Below are 16213 nucleotides of genomic sequence, written 5' to 3' on the forward strand. Positions count from 1 at the left end.
GGCCTCACCAGCGCCGAGTACAGGGGCACGATTACTGATATTTCCATGTTTTCTCTGAGCAGGTTATTTTCAAAATCAAAACCATACTAATAAGGTACTTCCTCTGTAAGAACATCTAATTGTAAGAGTGAAGGTTTGACTTCTTGATCAAAAGCAGTCATATCATTTTAACTTGATTGACCATTCATCTGTTGACTTGCTGTAACTGGCTTTGTGTTGTGTTTGCATCACTCACGAGACCTTTTAAAGGTTAGCTTGGCGATTCCCACTCTTACTCAGTTGAATCATACTGACGTTCTTTGTCTTATTCTCTTCAACCACGTCCTTGCTCCGTAGTGCCATATCTCACTCCCTAGGAAGCAGTAACAACACCTCACTCTCACCAGCAGCTTCCCCAGTGCTGAGCACTGAGAGAAACAAAGACTGACAACCCCCCCTCCTTTGAGTTCTGAGTTTGGGTTCAGTTCTGCACTATGTCTCAGCATAACTTCCCAGGATTCTCAGAAACTAGAACCAGAAATCAAAACAAGATAGTTTTACTTCTCAGTTGAGATGTCTTCAGATGTTAACCATGACAGACTGCAACAGCGCAGGTACCACATTACCTGAGACAACTGGATTCTGAGTTGTACAATTCTCAGCCTTCAAACCTACAGTAGGATTAAAAAAATACATTAGCATTACAGCATCACAGAATCACAGACTGGTAGGGGTTGGAAGGGACCTCTGGAGATCATCTAGTCCAACCCCCTGCCAGAGCAGGTTCACCTAGAGCAGGTTGCACAGGAATGCATCCAGGTGAGTTTTGAATATCTCCAGAGAAGGAAACTCTACAACCTCCCTGGGCAGCTTGTTCCAGTGCTCTGCCACCCTCAAAGTAAAGAAGTTCCTCCTCACGTTTAGATGGAACTTCCTATGACCAAGTTTGTGCCCATTACCTCTTGTCCTGGTGTCAAAGTTTACCTACTTTGCATATCATTATTCATAAGTTCAACTTCAAGTGATATGTCAAGGAGTCAGGTTTCTTTGTGGTACCTTCAATAATGGGACGGTCTACATGGTACCAGGCCTGCTGGTGTCGGATGGGATTCACCTTTCTCAAAGGGGGAAGAGGGTCTTTGCTCACAAGCTAGTAGGGCTCATTGACAGAGCTTTAAACTAGACGTGAAGGGAGAGGGGGACAATATCAGGCTCACCTGTGACAAGCCATGGGCCGACATGCCAAGGTTAGAGGTATGGGTGCTAGTGAGGGCCCTCAGCCTGTTGCTCTGAGGCTTGCTGGGTACACTGCAGCACAGCTGAAGTCTTACGGAGATGAGCCGCAGCTTCTGAGGTAATAAGAGCAAAGGGAAACACCAGTGAAATACCCCAAAGGAATTAAGGGGTGTTCCTCTAAGAAGGGGACACAGCCAGTAGCCCAGCTGAAGTGCCTCTACACCAATGCACACAGCATGGGCGACAAACAGGAGGAGCTGGAAGCCACCATGCTGCTAGAAAGCTACGACTTGGATGCCATTACTGAAATTTGGTGGGACGAATCCCGTGACCGGAGTGCAGCTATTGACCACTACATGCAGTTCAGAAGGGACAGGAGAGGAGGAGGGGCAGAGGGGTTGCCCTCTACATCAAGAAATGGATAGATTGTGAAGAGCTGTCTCTGAAGAATAGCCATGAGCAGGTTGATAGTTTATGGGTAAGAATTCATGAGCAAGGCAACAAAGGGAGCCTTGTGGTTGGTGTCGACTACAGGCTGCCCAATCAAGGGGAGCCTATTGACAAAGCCTTCTTCCTCCAGCTACAGGAGGCATTGAGCTCATAGGCTCTCATCCTGCTGGGGGACTTCAACCACCCCGACATCTGCTGGAAAAGTGGCATGGCGAGCTGTAGGCAATCCAGGAGACTCCTGGAATGCATTGAGGATAACTTCTTGGGCCTGCCAACAGACAGCCCTACCAGAGGGGACGGACCTGATGGTCACCAATGCAAGTGAGCTAATCAGTGACGTCAAGATTGGAGGCAGCCTGGACTGCAGTGATCATGCACTGGTGGAGTTCGCAATCCTGAGGAATATGGGTCAGGTGAAGAGTGAAGTCAAGACTCTGAATTTTAGGAAAGCAAAATTCCAGCTGTTCAAGGAGTTAGTCAATAGGACCCTCTGGGAAACTGCCCTCAGGGACAAGGGAGCAGAATAGAGCTGGCAGATCTTCAAGGACACTTTCCACAGAGCGCCAAGACGCTACCCGTGTTCTTCCAAATCAGGAAGCAGTTAACTAAACTATATCATTTGATATCCTTGTGCAAATTGGATGTTGTGAGAACAGCAGGTGAAAATGCCAGTGAATGTTCTTGGATGAGCAGGTAATAGTCTATAAACCTCTGGTGGTATTCCCCCTTCAGTAATTTTGCTACATTAAAACTGCAAAGGATTAGAGCAGGGCAGAAAAAAAGAAAAACACCAAAAAACCCCAAAATAAAAAAACCCAAAAGGTATTTAGCCACATGAATAGCACTGCCTACAGTGGCTACACCGTTAGCACTAGTGAAAAAAACCCCAGAACATAAAGACTCTTTCTTTAAGGGAAGGCAGAGAGGATAGCTAAGTGATATGAGAAATTCTATCTGCAGACAAGTTTTTAATTAACTTTGATTTTTTTTTCCCCACACACGTTATGCTGTATAGAAAGAGGGCATTTTAGTACTTAAGCAAAATGCTACAAATCTGCAAAAAGCCCATTTTTGTCCAGTGCTGAGGATGAGATTTGCATTATGCTGATATATTTACTTGTTTCAGAATTGGGACTTTTATCAGTCTTTTGTCATAGTAATGAAAAACTATTTTATATTTCACAGGATTTATAAATAAAAATGATAATGAAAAGGTCAGAGAGCTAATTAGCTGAAATGGGAAAAATTAGCCTTTAACAAGTGAATTAAGTGCATTGCTGCTTAATAATAACACAAGCTCATTTCTCTGATTGATGATAGTGCTGCTGCTCTGAAGCCTGCATTTAAAATACACACTTAAGATAAAAAAACATTCCTTTCTGCTAATTATTAGAACCTATTCTATTACATTCATGGTTATGCAAATAACACATGCATATATTCACTCAGAGATACACTGAATTTTCTGATTGCAGAGATAGAGAAGGATCATTTGAATCGATCAAGTAACAGAGAAATTACAATATAAATAATCTGTTTTTCAGGCAATGTCGTCATTACTTCCTTAGGGCTTATTTCCAGTATCTCTTATTTCAGGAAGAACTTAACACTAAAGTTGTTCCACAGAGTAATTACTACCACATGAATTGTGTTGATAAAGAGAAGTCTTAAATAACCTAGCCATAATTAGCTATATTTATTCAGAGATCAGTGCTAAAATAATAAAAAAATGATAAGCAGAACAAGATGAGACACTTAGCACAGTTTTTTTCTTTCTTCTCTCATTCTCACAGTAACTTTACACTATATTTTTTAAATATGTGGGGCATAGCTGGCCAAAACCTAGTTGTTTCCCCAAAGTGAACCACTAATCTAATAATTACTAATCTACAAAGATTTCCTACTTCATTAGATACTGATTTACTTATTTTAATTTTTTAAGCACTTATTATTTGCCTGTATGCTGATACAGTATTAAAGATTTGGCAACATGATTTCATAAACAACTTTACATAATTTAGGAAGACATGAACTGTGAAAACCAGCACTATTTAGGTGTACTGGTCATCTTGATCACAGTATCATTAAAACTGTGAGCAATGAATGAGTTAAGTCTTTCAAATAAAGGCCACACTGTGAAGAAGCAAAAACTTCCAGACAGCAACTCCGCCAATACTCAGAAAGTAGCTCTTAACAGGTCACCTTTGTTCTGCCTTAAAACTGCAGTGGCTGCCACTTCTCTCCCTCCTTGTCTGGTCTCAGGTGGTTGGGTGGCAAAATCTCTTATTCGCCTCTACACCTTCTCTTTAGATATGACTTAAAATAATCTCCCAAGTGCGGCTACTATTTTCTCCCCAGATTGTTTTGAAGTATCCATCATCAAAATCCTGCTCAGACCAACCTGAGCAACAAAAAAGGTTGATGACCACACATCTTAATAGCAGCTTCTGAGATCCACACTAAGTAATAGATTATATAAAGACGACACCTACCCTCTAAAGTTTCCTAAATATACACAAAGTTTTGATGTCTGCAAAAATCAGGAACAGAGAAGCAAGGGAAAAAAGGCAACAATATAATCCTCTATATATTAGACCATATCTCATGTGAGCTAGAGAAGGTCCTAAATTCCTCAAAACAGAAAAAAAGAATTGTTCTTCCTGCTTCTCACAAGGTGCACTATTAAAACCATTTATCTAGATAAACAAAAGCTACCAAAAAAAAAAAAAAAAGAGAGTAACAAACAACAGTGTAATACTCAGCCCCATTAGATGGCATCACTGTTTGAAAACAGCTACCTGTGGGTGAGCCGTATGCAGATCTTCACACCCGCGGACAACCTTATTCCTTGAAATTGATACTACAAAGCCAATCCATTTTCTTAACCAGGGAGGCAGGCCTGAAAAGCATAGCCTATTTATCTTCCTGAAGTTTGTTTGGTATTAGGAAATGATTTCTGTATTGTTGTATTCTCAACTTTTGGTGATCTTGGTAATAGTAATGGTTTAATCATAAATAATAGCAGTAGTTTAATAATGCTGCAATGCTGTCACATTTGCAACAACAACAACAAAAAAAGGTGTGTAAAATGAGGTCTATTGTAAGTGCCCAAAAATTATGTCATTGACATTTTAATTGTAAGCAATAAAAATTAACTGACACCTTTGAAAAGATTAGTTTTAAATTTTGGTTTATTTTATTGCTTAAATATAGATTGCACAGTGTGTTCTTACATTTATTTAAACTGGTTCATTACGTACAGTACAGAATATATGACCATCAGAACAACAGACAAATTAGCCCTACTCTGATTTTAGACAACGGGCTATTTCTGTCTTTTGAAATTAACAAGGATTTAATTTACTTCAAAGTGACCCACTACCAAAAGCTATACTTTTTCAAAATGACACAATGGGAAAAAGAACCCAAAGCAAAAGCTGGAATACGTTTAAACAGCTGGATACCAATTGATAAACACTGTGACAGTACTCAATGTGTTGCAGATAATCCAGGGCCAGTATGCATATGGAGGTTTTAAGTTCTGCAACTTTTCTCAAGAACATAAAGAGCTAAGTGAAACAAAGCAGCGTTATACCGTACAACAGCATTCTTAATTCATTTGGTTTCATTCATTAGCTACATATAACAATAGCTACCAAAACAACACATTTTGTAGTCACTCCCATCTCCCAGCTGTCTAGAAAGGCCAGAGTGAACCAATTATCAACTTACAGACTCCCTGAATTTCCACGAAGGAAGAAATTAAATATCATGTGAACACACAGAGTGTTACAAGCTCTTCATTCCCTGCACAATACCTGCACAACACCTACGTTTCCCAAACAAAGCTCATCTGAACACTGAAAACATGGAAACCTATCATTTGCATAAACGAAAAATACTTCATAAACAGAACAGAAAATGAAATGCTGAATCTAGTTATTTTCACATGCAGCATTCATGCAACAGAATTCAATCACAGAAACAATCCTGTATTTACAGCACAGTCTCCATACTGCAAGAGTGCAAACAGAAGTACATTCTTTGTTTCTTAGACTTGTTATTTTCTTTTTGTACAAAAGTGCACAGTGTTGTTCTTAAAAAAAATGACAGAGTGGCTAAGTGTTTTACATTGTATCCCTAGGTTAGATTTACCATTTAAAAAATTACACTCTTTATATAGGCCAAAAAACTATTATGTCTTACCTTAAAAAAACCCCAAAAAGTGAAAACTAAAAGCTAGAGTGACAACGAGTCCTATTTATGTGTAGACTGTGGTCTGATCGGGCTGATACGCTGCAGCAGTAAAAATCACAACGGAATGCTGTAGATAAGGGGCTGTTTCGTCATCCACTAACAGCTGTGATTGCACTGTTAAACTGAAAAGAAGGTCTCAATTACCTTTTGAGCTTTGCGAATGCCTTCTGAAAGTCTCAGCATGATATCTCATAGGTTTAAGTAGCTGATATTTCTCTGCTGTTATCTCACATCAGGCTTTTAAAAGTAGTCCAGTGGAATACTGTACTACAGTTCAAAAAACTAAAAATCTGTTTTACAGTGGGTTTGCAAATGCTCAAAACAGTCAGCAAATTATCTGGCCTGATAACCATTCAGATTTTAGAATTATGCAATCGTAGATTAATTTAGGTTGGGACTTCTGAAGGTCATCTAAACCAAACTCCTGCTCAAAGCAGGGTTAACTGAAGTCAGATCACTTTGCTCATGGCCTGACCACCGTTTATCTAAACTGCTGGCTAACTTAAATGTCTTATATTTATTATAGATACTTGGGAACATTCATTCATGTTTGTGCTGCTTCAGTCAGATTCAGACAGATTACGGGACTTCAGACTTACTATTCCTGGCACCAACAAAAGCTGTTTTTTTCTTTTTGACTGCAGAATTTAGTGAGTCATAAAGACAGCCTTGACAATTATCATCAAAAGCTCAGTGTATTACTATATCAGTTTTACTTTATTTACATTTGAATAGTATACTCAGATACATAAACCTATGAAAGTTACCACATTTTCCTTATTTCTAGAAAGGTTTGAAAATGAAACAAAAATGAACACAGAGATGCACCTCTAAAAATGCTTTTGCTTGAAAACATAGGTAATAAATTCTTGCTCTTTAAATGGTTTCATCCAGTTTTCTTTCAATTTCTAAAATATCATTAAAAAGCTGTAATAAACTACAGAGAAATACCTCATAGAATATATTTGTAATTTCTGTATTTATGATTTAAAATGCCCTCAGTTTATTTTCTACTATATGAAATATATCTCTTGTGTATTTATACTAAAGCAGACAGTAAAATACTACTGCATTTTCAAAAGTACAGTCTGTAAACCATACCCCTTAAGACATGAAAAATATTGCACAATTCAGTGCTTCAAGAGGAGCTCTCTCCTCTCTTACGCAAAGCAGTTAACTTGTAGCGAGAAACACAGGACATATACTGGGCGTATATATCTAAAAAGCATGTTATGTGATGCATCAAAAAAAATACTTAACTAGTGTCCATCAATTCATTTACTGTACTTGAACACATGTAAGGTATTGTTTCTTTCCATATATTCCAAAATAAACAAGCTGGCTAGCTATGACAGCATGAAGAAAAGGGAGCTGAGGTAGCACTCCCCTGGTTACATTTATTAAGATTAAGCAAGCAAAAAGCATTCTATTTAGATATATAATTGAGGTGGAGAGGAGGAAAAAACCCAACAAACAAACAAACAAGCTTTAACAGGTTCTTCAGTTACAATGCCTCAAATTAAAGGAATTTACAGAAATACAAATTCCTAGTGTAACTGAAATGTTCATCTATACGGCAAGACAAGCTTTAAATCTGACTTTTACAGGTACTCAAATATGAAAATCAAGAGACATGATATATGAAAAACCTAACTTCAAATATATTACAGAAGAAAACAACTCAGGACAGTCTCATGAGTTTGGCTAGTGTAATCTGCATTTGGCTCATGTCCATCATTATTTTAAAGTTAGTTTAGATGAAATAAACAATAAAATTTGAAAACTCATCTTGTTCTTTCTATTCTACTCTAAATAATGTCCAGCAGACTTCAGAAGACACTTAATACACACAAAGATCTGGAAACTTCATCTCATAGACTGGAACAGATTGGTAATGAGCATGTCCAGCAGTAATGGTCATCGTTCCTGAGGGGCTAGGTGGAGGACTGTGTGAGAAGAACAATCAATATATATAAAATTTATAATTTTATAGACTGTTTTCTTTCTTATAATTTGATATACAAATAGCTGAGAAACAAGAGTAAACTACCCTTCCCCCCCACCAGTATTTTATCTTATTCCTGAAATTCTAATGCTTTGTGTTTTGGTTTTTTTTGTACTCTGGTCTAAATAATCAACTTCACTGATGTTACAGAACTATGAAAATGCATTTTATTACTAACAAATACTATTCATACTGCACAACGGATGTGCACAACACTCTAAAATATTGTCATGTACTATTTTGGGTGTTCATTTTCTAATTACTTTCTCAAACAGATACAGCAATGGGAAAACAGCAGCATTCTTCAATACTGCTGATATACATAGAAATAATATACGAACATAAGTATACTATGACATGGTTTCTGGATATTCTCCACTATCTAGAAGATGCAAAATAGTAACAAGAAAATCAAAGTGACTGGTTTAGATGAAGACTACTCTTTTTCAGTGTACTGGTTTTGGCTGGGGTAGAGTTAATTTTCTTCATAGTAGCTAGTATGGGGCTGTGTTTTGGATTTGTGCTGTGAACAGTGTTGATAATACAGTGATGTTTTAGCTATTGCTGAGCAGTGCTTACACTGAGTCAAGGCCTTTTCTGCTTCTCACACTGCCCAGCTAGTGTATAGGCTGGGTGTGTTCAAGAACTTGGGAGGGGACACAGCAGGAACAGCTGACCCCAACTAACCAAAGGGACATCCCATAGACCATGACATCATGCTCAGCAATAACAGCTTTAGGGAAGAAGTAGGAAGGGGGAGACTTTTGGAGTTATGGCATTTGTTTTCTCAAGTAACTGGTTTGTGTGATGGAGCCCTGATTTCCTGGAGATGGGAAGTAGTGAATGAATTCCTTATTTTGCCGTGCTTGCCTGCACGGCTTTTGCTTTACCTATTAAACTCTCTTTATCTCAACCCCTGGGTTTTCTCACTGTTATCCTTCCATTTCTCTTCCCCATCCCACTGAGGTGTAGTTAGCTAGCAGCTGTGTGGGGCTTAAATGCCTACCAGTTAAACCACAACATTCAGTTAAGTCAATTATTTTCTGCCTACTACATGTGTTTAAGAACTCTATGACATGACCACCTGAAAGTAATCACAATTGCTTTATAACTCATTTTTCATTCATTATATTCTTGTTGCATAAAGCCTTACCGAATGGTGAGTTCCAGTATCTGTGCAAGTCTATCATGAAGCAAGTTTGCCTAGGAGAAAAAATTAAAATTGAATTATTAACTATATATTGAACCAAGCTAAAATGAATGCGCCAGATCACACTCAGTCAGTGTGTTCCAAATCATCACACAGCATTTCCTATGTCGATTTCTTTTTTCACTGCTGCAAGGATTCTGAGCCCTGAAGAGGCATGTGAGATTTGAGTGAGCCTGTCTTGGAGTGCAAGAAAATACATAACAAATTTTGCGGTTGCAGGTAAGAGTTTAACAAAGCTGAAATACATTTAGTTATTCAAAATATATAATGGAGTAAATACTGCTCCTGTTATCCCAGGATGAAATAGGAATGGACTGTGATTCTAGATTTCAAAAGATAGTACGGTCAACATTAAGATGAAGAGTATATGAGATTTCCATTCCTTTTCAAATGGTCTAGGAACAATAAAAAGCACACTTTAAATAACCAGAATTTCCCAACATCAATAATAGTAGAGATAATAGCCGAAGACAAAGAACTGAACTTCTTTAGAAGTAACAGCAGCAGTGACATGATAACATAAATCACCTTTAGCCAGCACGTCCCCATTATGCTTATACTAGTATCTTCAATGCTGTAAAACATTTTTCAGACACTCACTTTGGTTTCACATTGTGCTGCGATTTCTTCAAATGGTGCTTTTTGGAACTTTTCAATCACAAGACGCCTTTTTTCTTTTTCCTGTTCCTCAAGTCCATTGTTATCTTAAAAAATAAAAAAGCAAATGTAATCTTTTCCTATCAAGTGATATAAACCTCCAAATATGCACTGCAGAAGCAAACAAACACTGTATTTGAAGTGATGCAACCATACTCAAGCAAGCTGTCATCTGTCACTGCTTCTAAAGCAAAATACAGATACAATTTCAGAGAGCTGGTATGAGGACCTCAGTTTTGCCCCTTTCTTACTATGTGCTTTAATTACACATACATCCAGGTTTCCTTTTGTTTTATTATCTGGACTCGAGACTGCACTTCTCACTCACTGCACACAAGTTCAGCTTCAAGAGAAAGGAAGGGAGTATCCTCCCTCCCAGTATCATGCAGACAGGTGGGCAGGATTTTCTATTAGTATTTGGGAAAAGCGAGTTGAACCTCCACAGGCTGAGTGAACCTACAACCAGCTGCAACTTTGCAGCATCTAATGAATTTAAGTACTTCAGTGATTAGGCAGGTTTGGAAAACTGTCAGGTTGAATTGTTTAAAATACCAGTGTCTTGTTTAAAATATCCATGTTTAAGCACTGTTTTTTGACAGGATTTGGGTGGACTGGACAGCATTAATTAGTAATTACTTACAGTGATATTACATAAGGAAACTGGATAATTCTGAGTTCTGTTAGGTGGGTCACTTGTCAGAAAAATATTCTTTTAAACAAATCAGACAGATGTGTATCAATACACTAACTAAAAAATGGAGTGGTTTTGACATCCACAATGTGTACCTTACAATCTACTTTCTGATTGCATTGAAGAGCTGAAAATCTTAACATGTACAAAATATTTAAGTTGTTTTATAAATAATCACTCAGCGGAATTTGAAAATCTCATGTTATTTATAGCTTGGCCTGTAAGGGCAAATTTAATAGATGACAGGCATTTTCAGATGCTTTTAATTCAGTCACATTAGCTTCATAAAATTAATTCACTAAAATTATCATGATATCATTTCAGAAATTTAGAAATAAATAACTGAAGTTTTAAATAAATTTACTAGCTGAAGAGAAACATATGTAATATTTTAATTATGTTACTCTAGCAACACCTTTTTCTCTAGCAATTCCACAGTAATCTAGAACTATGCTGCATAAACACAATTGTAATAAATTTTACCAATTGCTTTCTTCAAAGCTTCAAAGGTGATTTCTTCAGTATTATCAACCTAAACACAAAGAAACAAAACCCCTTAAACCTCACATATAACAAGCTTCTAAAAAATAAGGAATGTGATAAATACAGAAGACTAAAATGGCCACAGAGCTTTTCTGCCTTACAAGTTTCTAATAGCTTTATCTGGAGTTTCCATGACAGCCAACAAATCAATAATTCATGTTTTTAAGCCACTGCAGTTAGTGAGGAAATTTTTATCAAACGAGATCAAGGAAAACTTTCCAAATTCTGGTCAAGACACTCTATGGCACCGATACTTTGGAAAGGGACTTGAATTTGGGCAGAACACTTCTTTGGATCAGGAAAATGCTGTGGTGCTTCTATACCACTAAGCCTCCATACTGGTTCTTATACAGCTGTTGTGAATAATAGCAACCACTTCCTGAGACTAGTTGAGTTACCAGCAATGTGATACTAAAATAAGAGATGGTAGTGGAGTGTAGAGTGGAAAACAGTTATTGCTTTAGGCTAACATCATACCAATATGGGGTCCAAATAATTTGGTGCTTATGTCATAAACACTGGAGCTAAAGGGCTCTTCATAACAAGCTATGTCTGATGCACTGAGAAAATTTGTTCATTTAGCAATATGAATGTCCATTTGCTGCTGCGGATGTACTTCATTAGGAATTGCTTGGGGCTGCAAAATTACCAAAGACACATGAACATTTCTCTGAAGAGCTCCAGCTCATGTATCTTTGTGTTTCAATTCTTTATAGACCTAGAGTTTCCATATCAGTAGGTATATTTACAGTGAAACCACTGTGACAATAATAGGGGAGAATGCTTAGATGGCAGAACAGTGTTCACCTGAATATAACATGATTTCTTGGCTTCAACTGCCTTACTTTAATCCTTCAAAACTAACTACATGTAACCAGGCAGCACTTTTATTTTTCCTTCTAAACACTAGTTCTTTAGAATGGTCTAATATGATTTAAGATCAAAGATGTGTAAGGTAGCAAAAAGTTATTTCACCCAATTCAGAAGACTCTGAATTCTTTCAATTTTTTAATTCATTGACTTGACCTGCTGTAAATGGAAAAGCCAGAAGAAGTAACTGTTTCCTTTTTACATCAGTGTTATTTCAGGAGATGGAGCTGTAAGTGATACTCTTCTAACAGATTTTACTACATTAGCATCATATTCTCTACCTCTGAATATACAAAAGGTTAATAAATAAACAGCAAAACTGCCTTTATGTCAAATGTTTGAGGATATGGCTAGAAATAAAAGTTTTCAGGTTTTGAAATAATCACCTTTTATACGGTTCATATTTGGTAAATATTACTTGTTTATGGCAGTATGTTACTTGCTTATGGCATGTGTCTTTGACAACACATTTCTACAAATATAGGAGTTAAAAAAAATCAAAACCTCAAAGCATTTAACATAGCTAGAACAATCAGATATTAGACCTTCTGGGAGAACTTCATTTGCATTTCCCCCTGCCTCCCCCCTGAGGATGCTGCTTTAAAATATCCTGTGATTTTCATACCTTATCTTCTGTGTTGTTGCCAGGCAGAATATCCACCTGAATAGATACCGTGTCCACAATGCTCTTCCTCCTGGAGAGTCTGTCTTCATCTAGAAGAAAATCAACTTATCTCACTTTTTGTGTAACAGTTGAAACAAACATGATCAATCTAATTCCTACACACCAGATACAGATTTGTTTCTATATGCCTATTTAACCCAAGATCATCTATTTTATCATTTGGATTGTTGTGAAAAATGATCAGTTACTGCCCTAGATTATTATATACGAAGGAAAATAACCTTTTTATTGTCCCTTCTCCCTTTCATCCCAGATCTTGCCAACTTTCCCTTGAAAGCCCAGAATTAAAAAAATATTAAATGAGACCTTATTCAAATGCATAATAAATAACATAGTACATGATGATATATTGCTGCAGAGTAATTTACAAAAGCCGGAACTCATTTTTTTGGTCGTGAAATTGAAATATTAAGGTCTTGATTTGAAAGTATTCTGAAAAAAAGGGCTTCTTGGAAGATGACTCATTGACAGAAGAAATAGATTTCTGAATGGAAATGAACAACAATCCTTCCTTATTCTTGTTGCTACAAGTACCATATTCATTGAGTCTAAAAATTTACTTTGTGAAAAAAAAATCTCAATTTCAAACTTCCTACAAACATTTTAGCAAGTCCAGCTGGCCTAAAAATTGTCAGAATAAGACCAACTGTGCCAATACTAAAAGGAGCACAACAATTTTATTAATGCTCAAGCAGATATGACCAAATGATCCATCAGTTGATGGATTTTCCTTTTGTGACTGCATTCTTGAGACAATACACCAATAACATTTTCCTATTTTTGACATTTAATATATTAACACAAGATTTAAAAAAACAGTAACAATATATTTATAGACATGTAATGAGGATCCGCTGACAAATGGAGACTTGAGTGGCCTGACTTTCATGCATCTCATTTACAAAACCATGAATTGCAACATCTCATTTTAGATTTTTAGCCAAGATCAATCATTTGGACCTGGCCATTATTATTTGATAACTTGCACTGCACATAGCTAGAAGCACCTACAGGCACTTGATACTAAGATAAAGATAAGGAGAATGACTGTAAAACTCCCCCGCCACAAGGTAATTTATGCTGGTTCTTCCACAACCTTTGTTTAAACCACTTCTAGCAAACCGCTTTCGCAGTGCAAATATTGAACACGAACAAACAATTCATTCCAGCAGAGCTGAACGTACCCAGGTTGTAAAAATCAAGAAATACCTTTCATAAGCTATATAAATGAAATGCCATTTTAACATCAAGAGGCAGTGAAAGAACAAGATTAGTGAAAAACACCTGAACTCTAGCTATCTTTGCCAGGTTCCCACAGTCCCTGAGCGTTTGAAGTGGCATTCTGAAGGATTTACTTAATCTTTAATCGCTGACAGCTCCACTGGTACACGGCACAGTACATACAGAGTCTGAGGAAAGCACCTTAGCCCTCAAGAGTAAACACAAGACAAAACTACATCTTTGCTGCCATCTTGCTGCTCTCTTTATAATTGACATGCAAACACCAGAAGATACATTTTTGGGACTACTTTGGATAGAATTATTTTTTATAATGGATGCCTCACTATACTTGCCTAATAAAAATGCCCATTATTCTCTAATTCCAACACATTAAGTGGGTAAAAAAAATGGTGAAAACTGCAATATTTTCTGTTATACAATATAATCCATGCACACGAAGGAGCCCAGAGGCACGAGGGCAGTGGTGGAACCCCAATACCCACTGTCCCAGCCCCTGCCAGGGCTGTCCCAGGACTCCTGGCCCCACAGTCCAGGAACGGCACCCACCCAATGGGGCAATGGGAGCAGCTCTCTGGGTCATCCCACTGACCAAAGCGGGGTCAGTGCCTGGGGTACCAGACACATTGTGGGATGCAGGGGAATGGCATCTTGGGATTGCACAAGGCTTAGTATGGGATGTTTAGGGGAGGAACCAAGTGTGGGGAAAAGGATGACTGAGATGGTTTGGGGATGAGCCAGCAAGGAACACAGACAGATAAGGAGATAAAAGCATCAGTCCCATGTAAACCAGTTGCTGATCAGTATGTGCATCTGGCCATGCCCTGAGCCTCATCAGTGCAGCCTGTGCCGTCTTCTGATTAAATCCCATTTCTCTTCTCCTGGGAGAGGGACTCTGTTATTTGTACAGGTGTATGCATGGGGGTCTGAGCACAGCAACTGGAGTCAGACCACAGGTGTATTGAGTTTGTGTGGCAAGGTTTTGGTAGCAGAGGGGCTTCTGTGAGAAGCTGCTAGAAGCTTCCCCCACGTCCCATAGAGCCAACGCCAGCCGGCTCCAAGACAGACCACCCGCTGGCCAAGACTGAGCCCATCAGTGACGATGGTAGCACCTCTGGGATAACAGATTTAAGAAGCAGGAAAAAGAACTGCGAAACAGCAGCCGGAGAAGAGAGGAGCGAGAACATGTGAGAGAACCAACTCTGCAGACACCCAGGTCAGTGCAGAAGGAGGGGGAGGAGGTGCTCCAGGCACCGGAGCAGAGATTCCCCTGCAGCCCCTGGTGAAGACTATGGTGAGGCAGGCTGTGCCCTGCAGCCCGTGGAGGTCCATGGTGGAGCAGATACCCACCTGCAGCCCGTGAAGGACCCCACACCAGAGCAGGTGGATGCCCAAAGGAGGCTGTGACCCTGTGGAAAGCCCATGCTGGAGCAAGCTCCTGGCAGGACCTGTGGACCCATGGAGAGAGCCCATGCTTACACAAGTTTGCTTGCAGGACTTGTGACCCTGCAGGGGACCCACGCTGGAGCAGTCCGTTCCTCAAGGACTGCACACCGTGGAAAGGACCCATGCTGGAGCAGTTCGTGAAGAACTGTAGCCCCTGGGAAGGGCCCACATTGGAGAAGTTTGTGCAGAACTGTCTCCTGTGGGAGGGACCCCTCTCTGGAGCAGGGGAAGAGTGTGAGGAGGAGGGAGCGGCAGAGACGACGTGTGATGAACTAACTGCACCCCCAATTCCCTGTCCCCCTGTGCCGTGAGGAGGGAGGAGGTAGAGAAAATTGGAAGTGAAGTTGAGCCTGGGAATAAGGGAGGGTTGGGAGAAAAGTGCTTTTAAGATTTGGTTTTATTTCTCATTACCCTACTCTGATTTTGGTTGGTAATAAATGAAAATAATTTCCCTGAGTCGAGTCTGTTTTGCCCATGACAGTAATGGTGAGTGAGCTCCCTGTCCTTATCTCGACCCATGAAACTTCCGTTGCATTTTCTCTCCCCTGTCCAGCTGAGGAAGGGCAGTCATAGAGCGGCTTTGGTGGGCGCCTGGCATCCAGCCAGGGTCAACCCACCACAATGGGTCAGAGGGCCTGTATATCTGGAGCAAGCGAGGGCAGAGCGCACAGCACCTGTGCATGGTAACAAGGGAATATCAAGCTAGACCAGCAGGAGAGTAGATCAAGTGGCCTGGATCTGGGGGTGTCCACGTGTGTCTGTCTCTCTGTGTGTCAGTCTGCTTCTGAGGAGAATGCACCTGGAGGGGCCAGGAGGCCAGGCCAACTGTCAGAAAGAGCATGGAGCCTGGGGGTTTGACTGAGACTCATGTGTGCACGCGCGCGTGCATTACTGTGCACGAGGGCAATCTGTACCAGCAGCTGGACTGGGGCTGTGGGCCTTGGG

At 39.4% G+C, this 16213-nt stretch overlaps 1 protein-coding gene across 2 annotated transcripts in view; it reads right to left on the reverse strand.

The window, feature by feature from the left end:
* Window positions 1-6001: 6001 nt before the first annotated feature.
* The window catches only part of EFR3A (EFR3 homolog A), a 79107-nt gene continuing 68895 nt past the window's right edge, over window positions 6002-16213 (reverse strand). For both annotated transcript variants that reach the window (XM_059815291.1, XM_059815292.1), the window contains exons 19-23: window positions 12524-12612; window positions 10969-11017; window positions 9738-9841; window positions 9081-9130; window positions 6002-7868 (exon numbers count right to left, since the gene is read on the reverse strand). In XM_059815291.1, the coding sequence (XP_059671274.1) occupies window positions 7763-7868; window positions 9081-9130; window positions 9738-9841; window positions 10969-11017; window positions 12524-12612 (398 nt within the window). In that variant the 3' untranslated portion in view covers window positions 6002-7762. The remainder of the gene's footprint in view (window positions 7869-9080; window positions 9131-9737; window positions 9842-10968; window positions 11018-12523; window positions 12613-16213) is intronic.

This window comes from Gavia stellata, chromosome 3 (assembly GCF_030936135.1).
Source record: "Gavia stellata isolate bGavSte3 chromosome 3, bGavSte3.hap2, whole genome shotgun sequence".
In the NCBI taxonomy this organism is placed as follows: domain Eukaryota; kingdom Metazoa; phylum Chordata; class Aves; order Gaviiformes; family Gaviidae; genus Gavia; species Gavia stellata.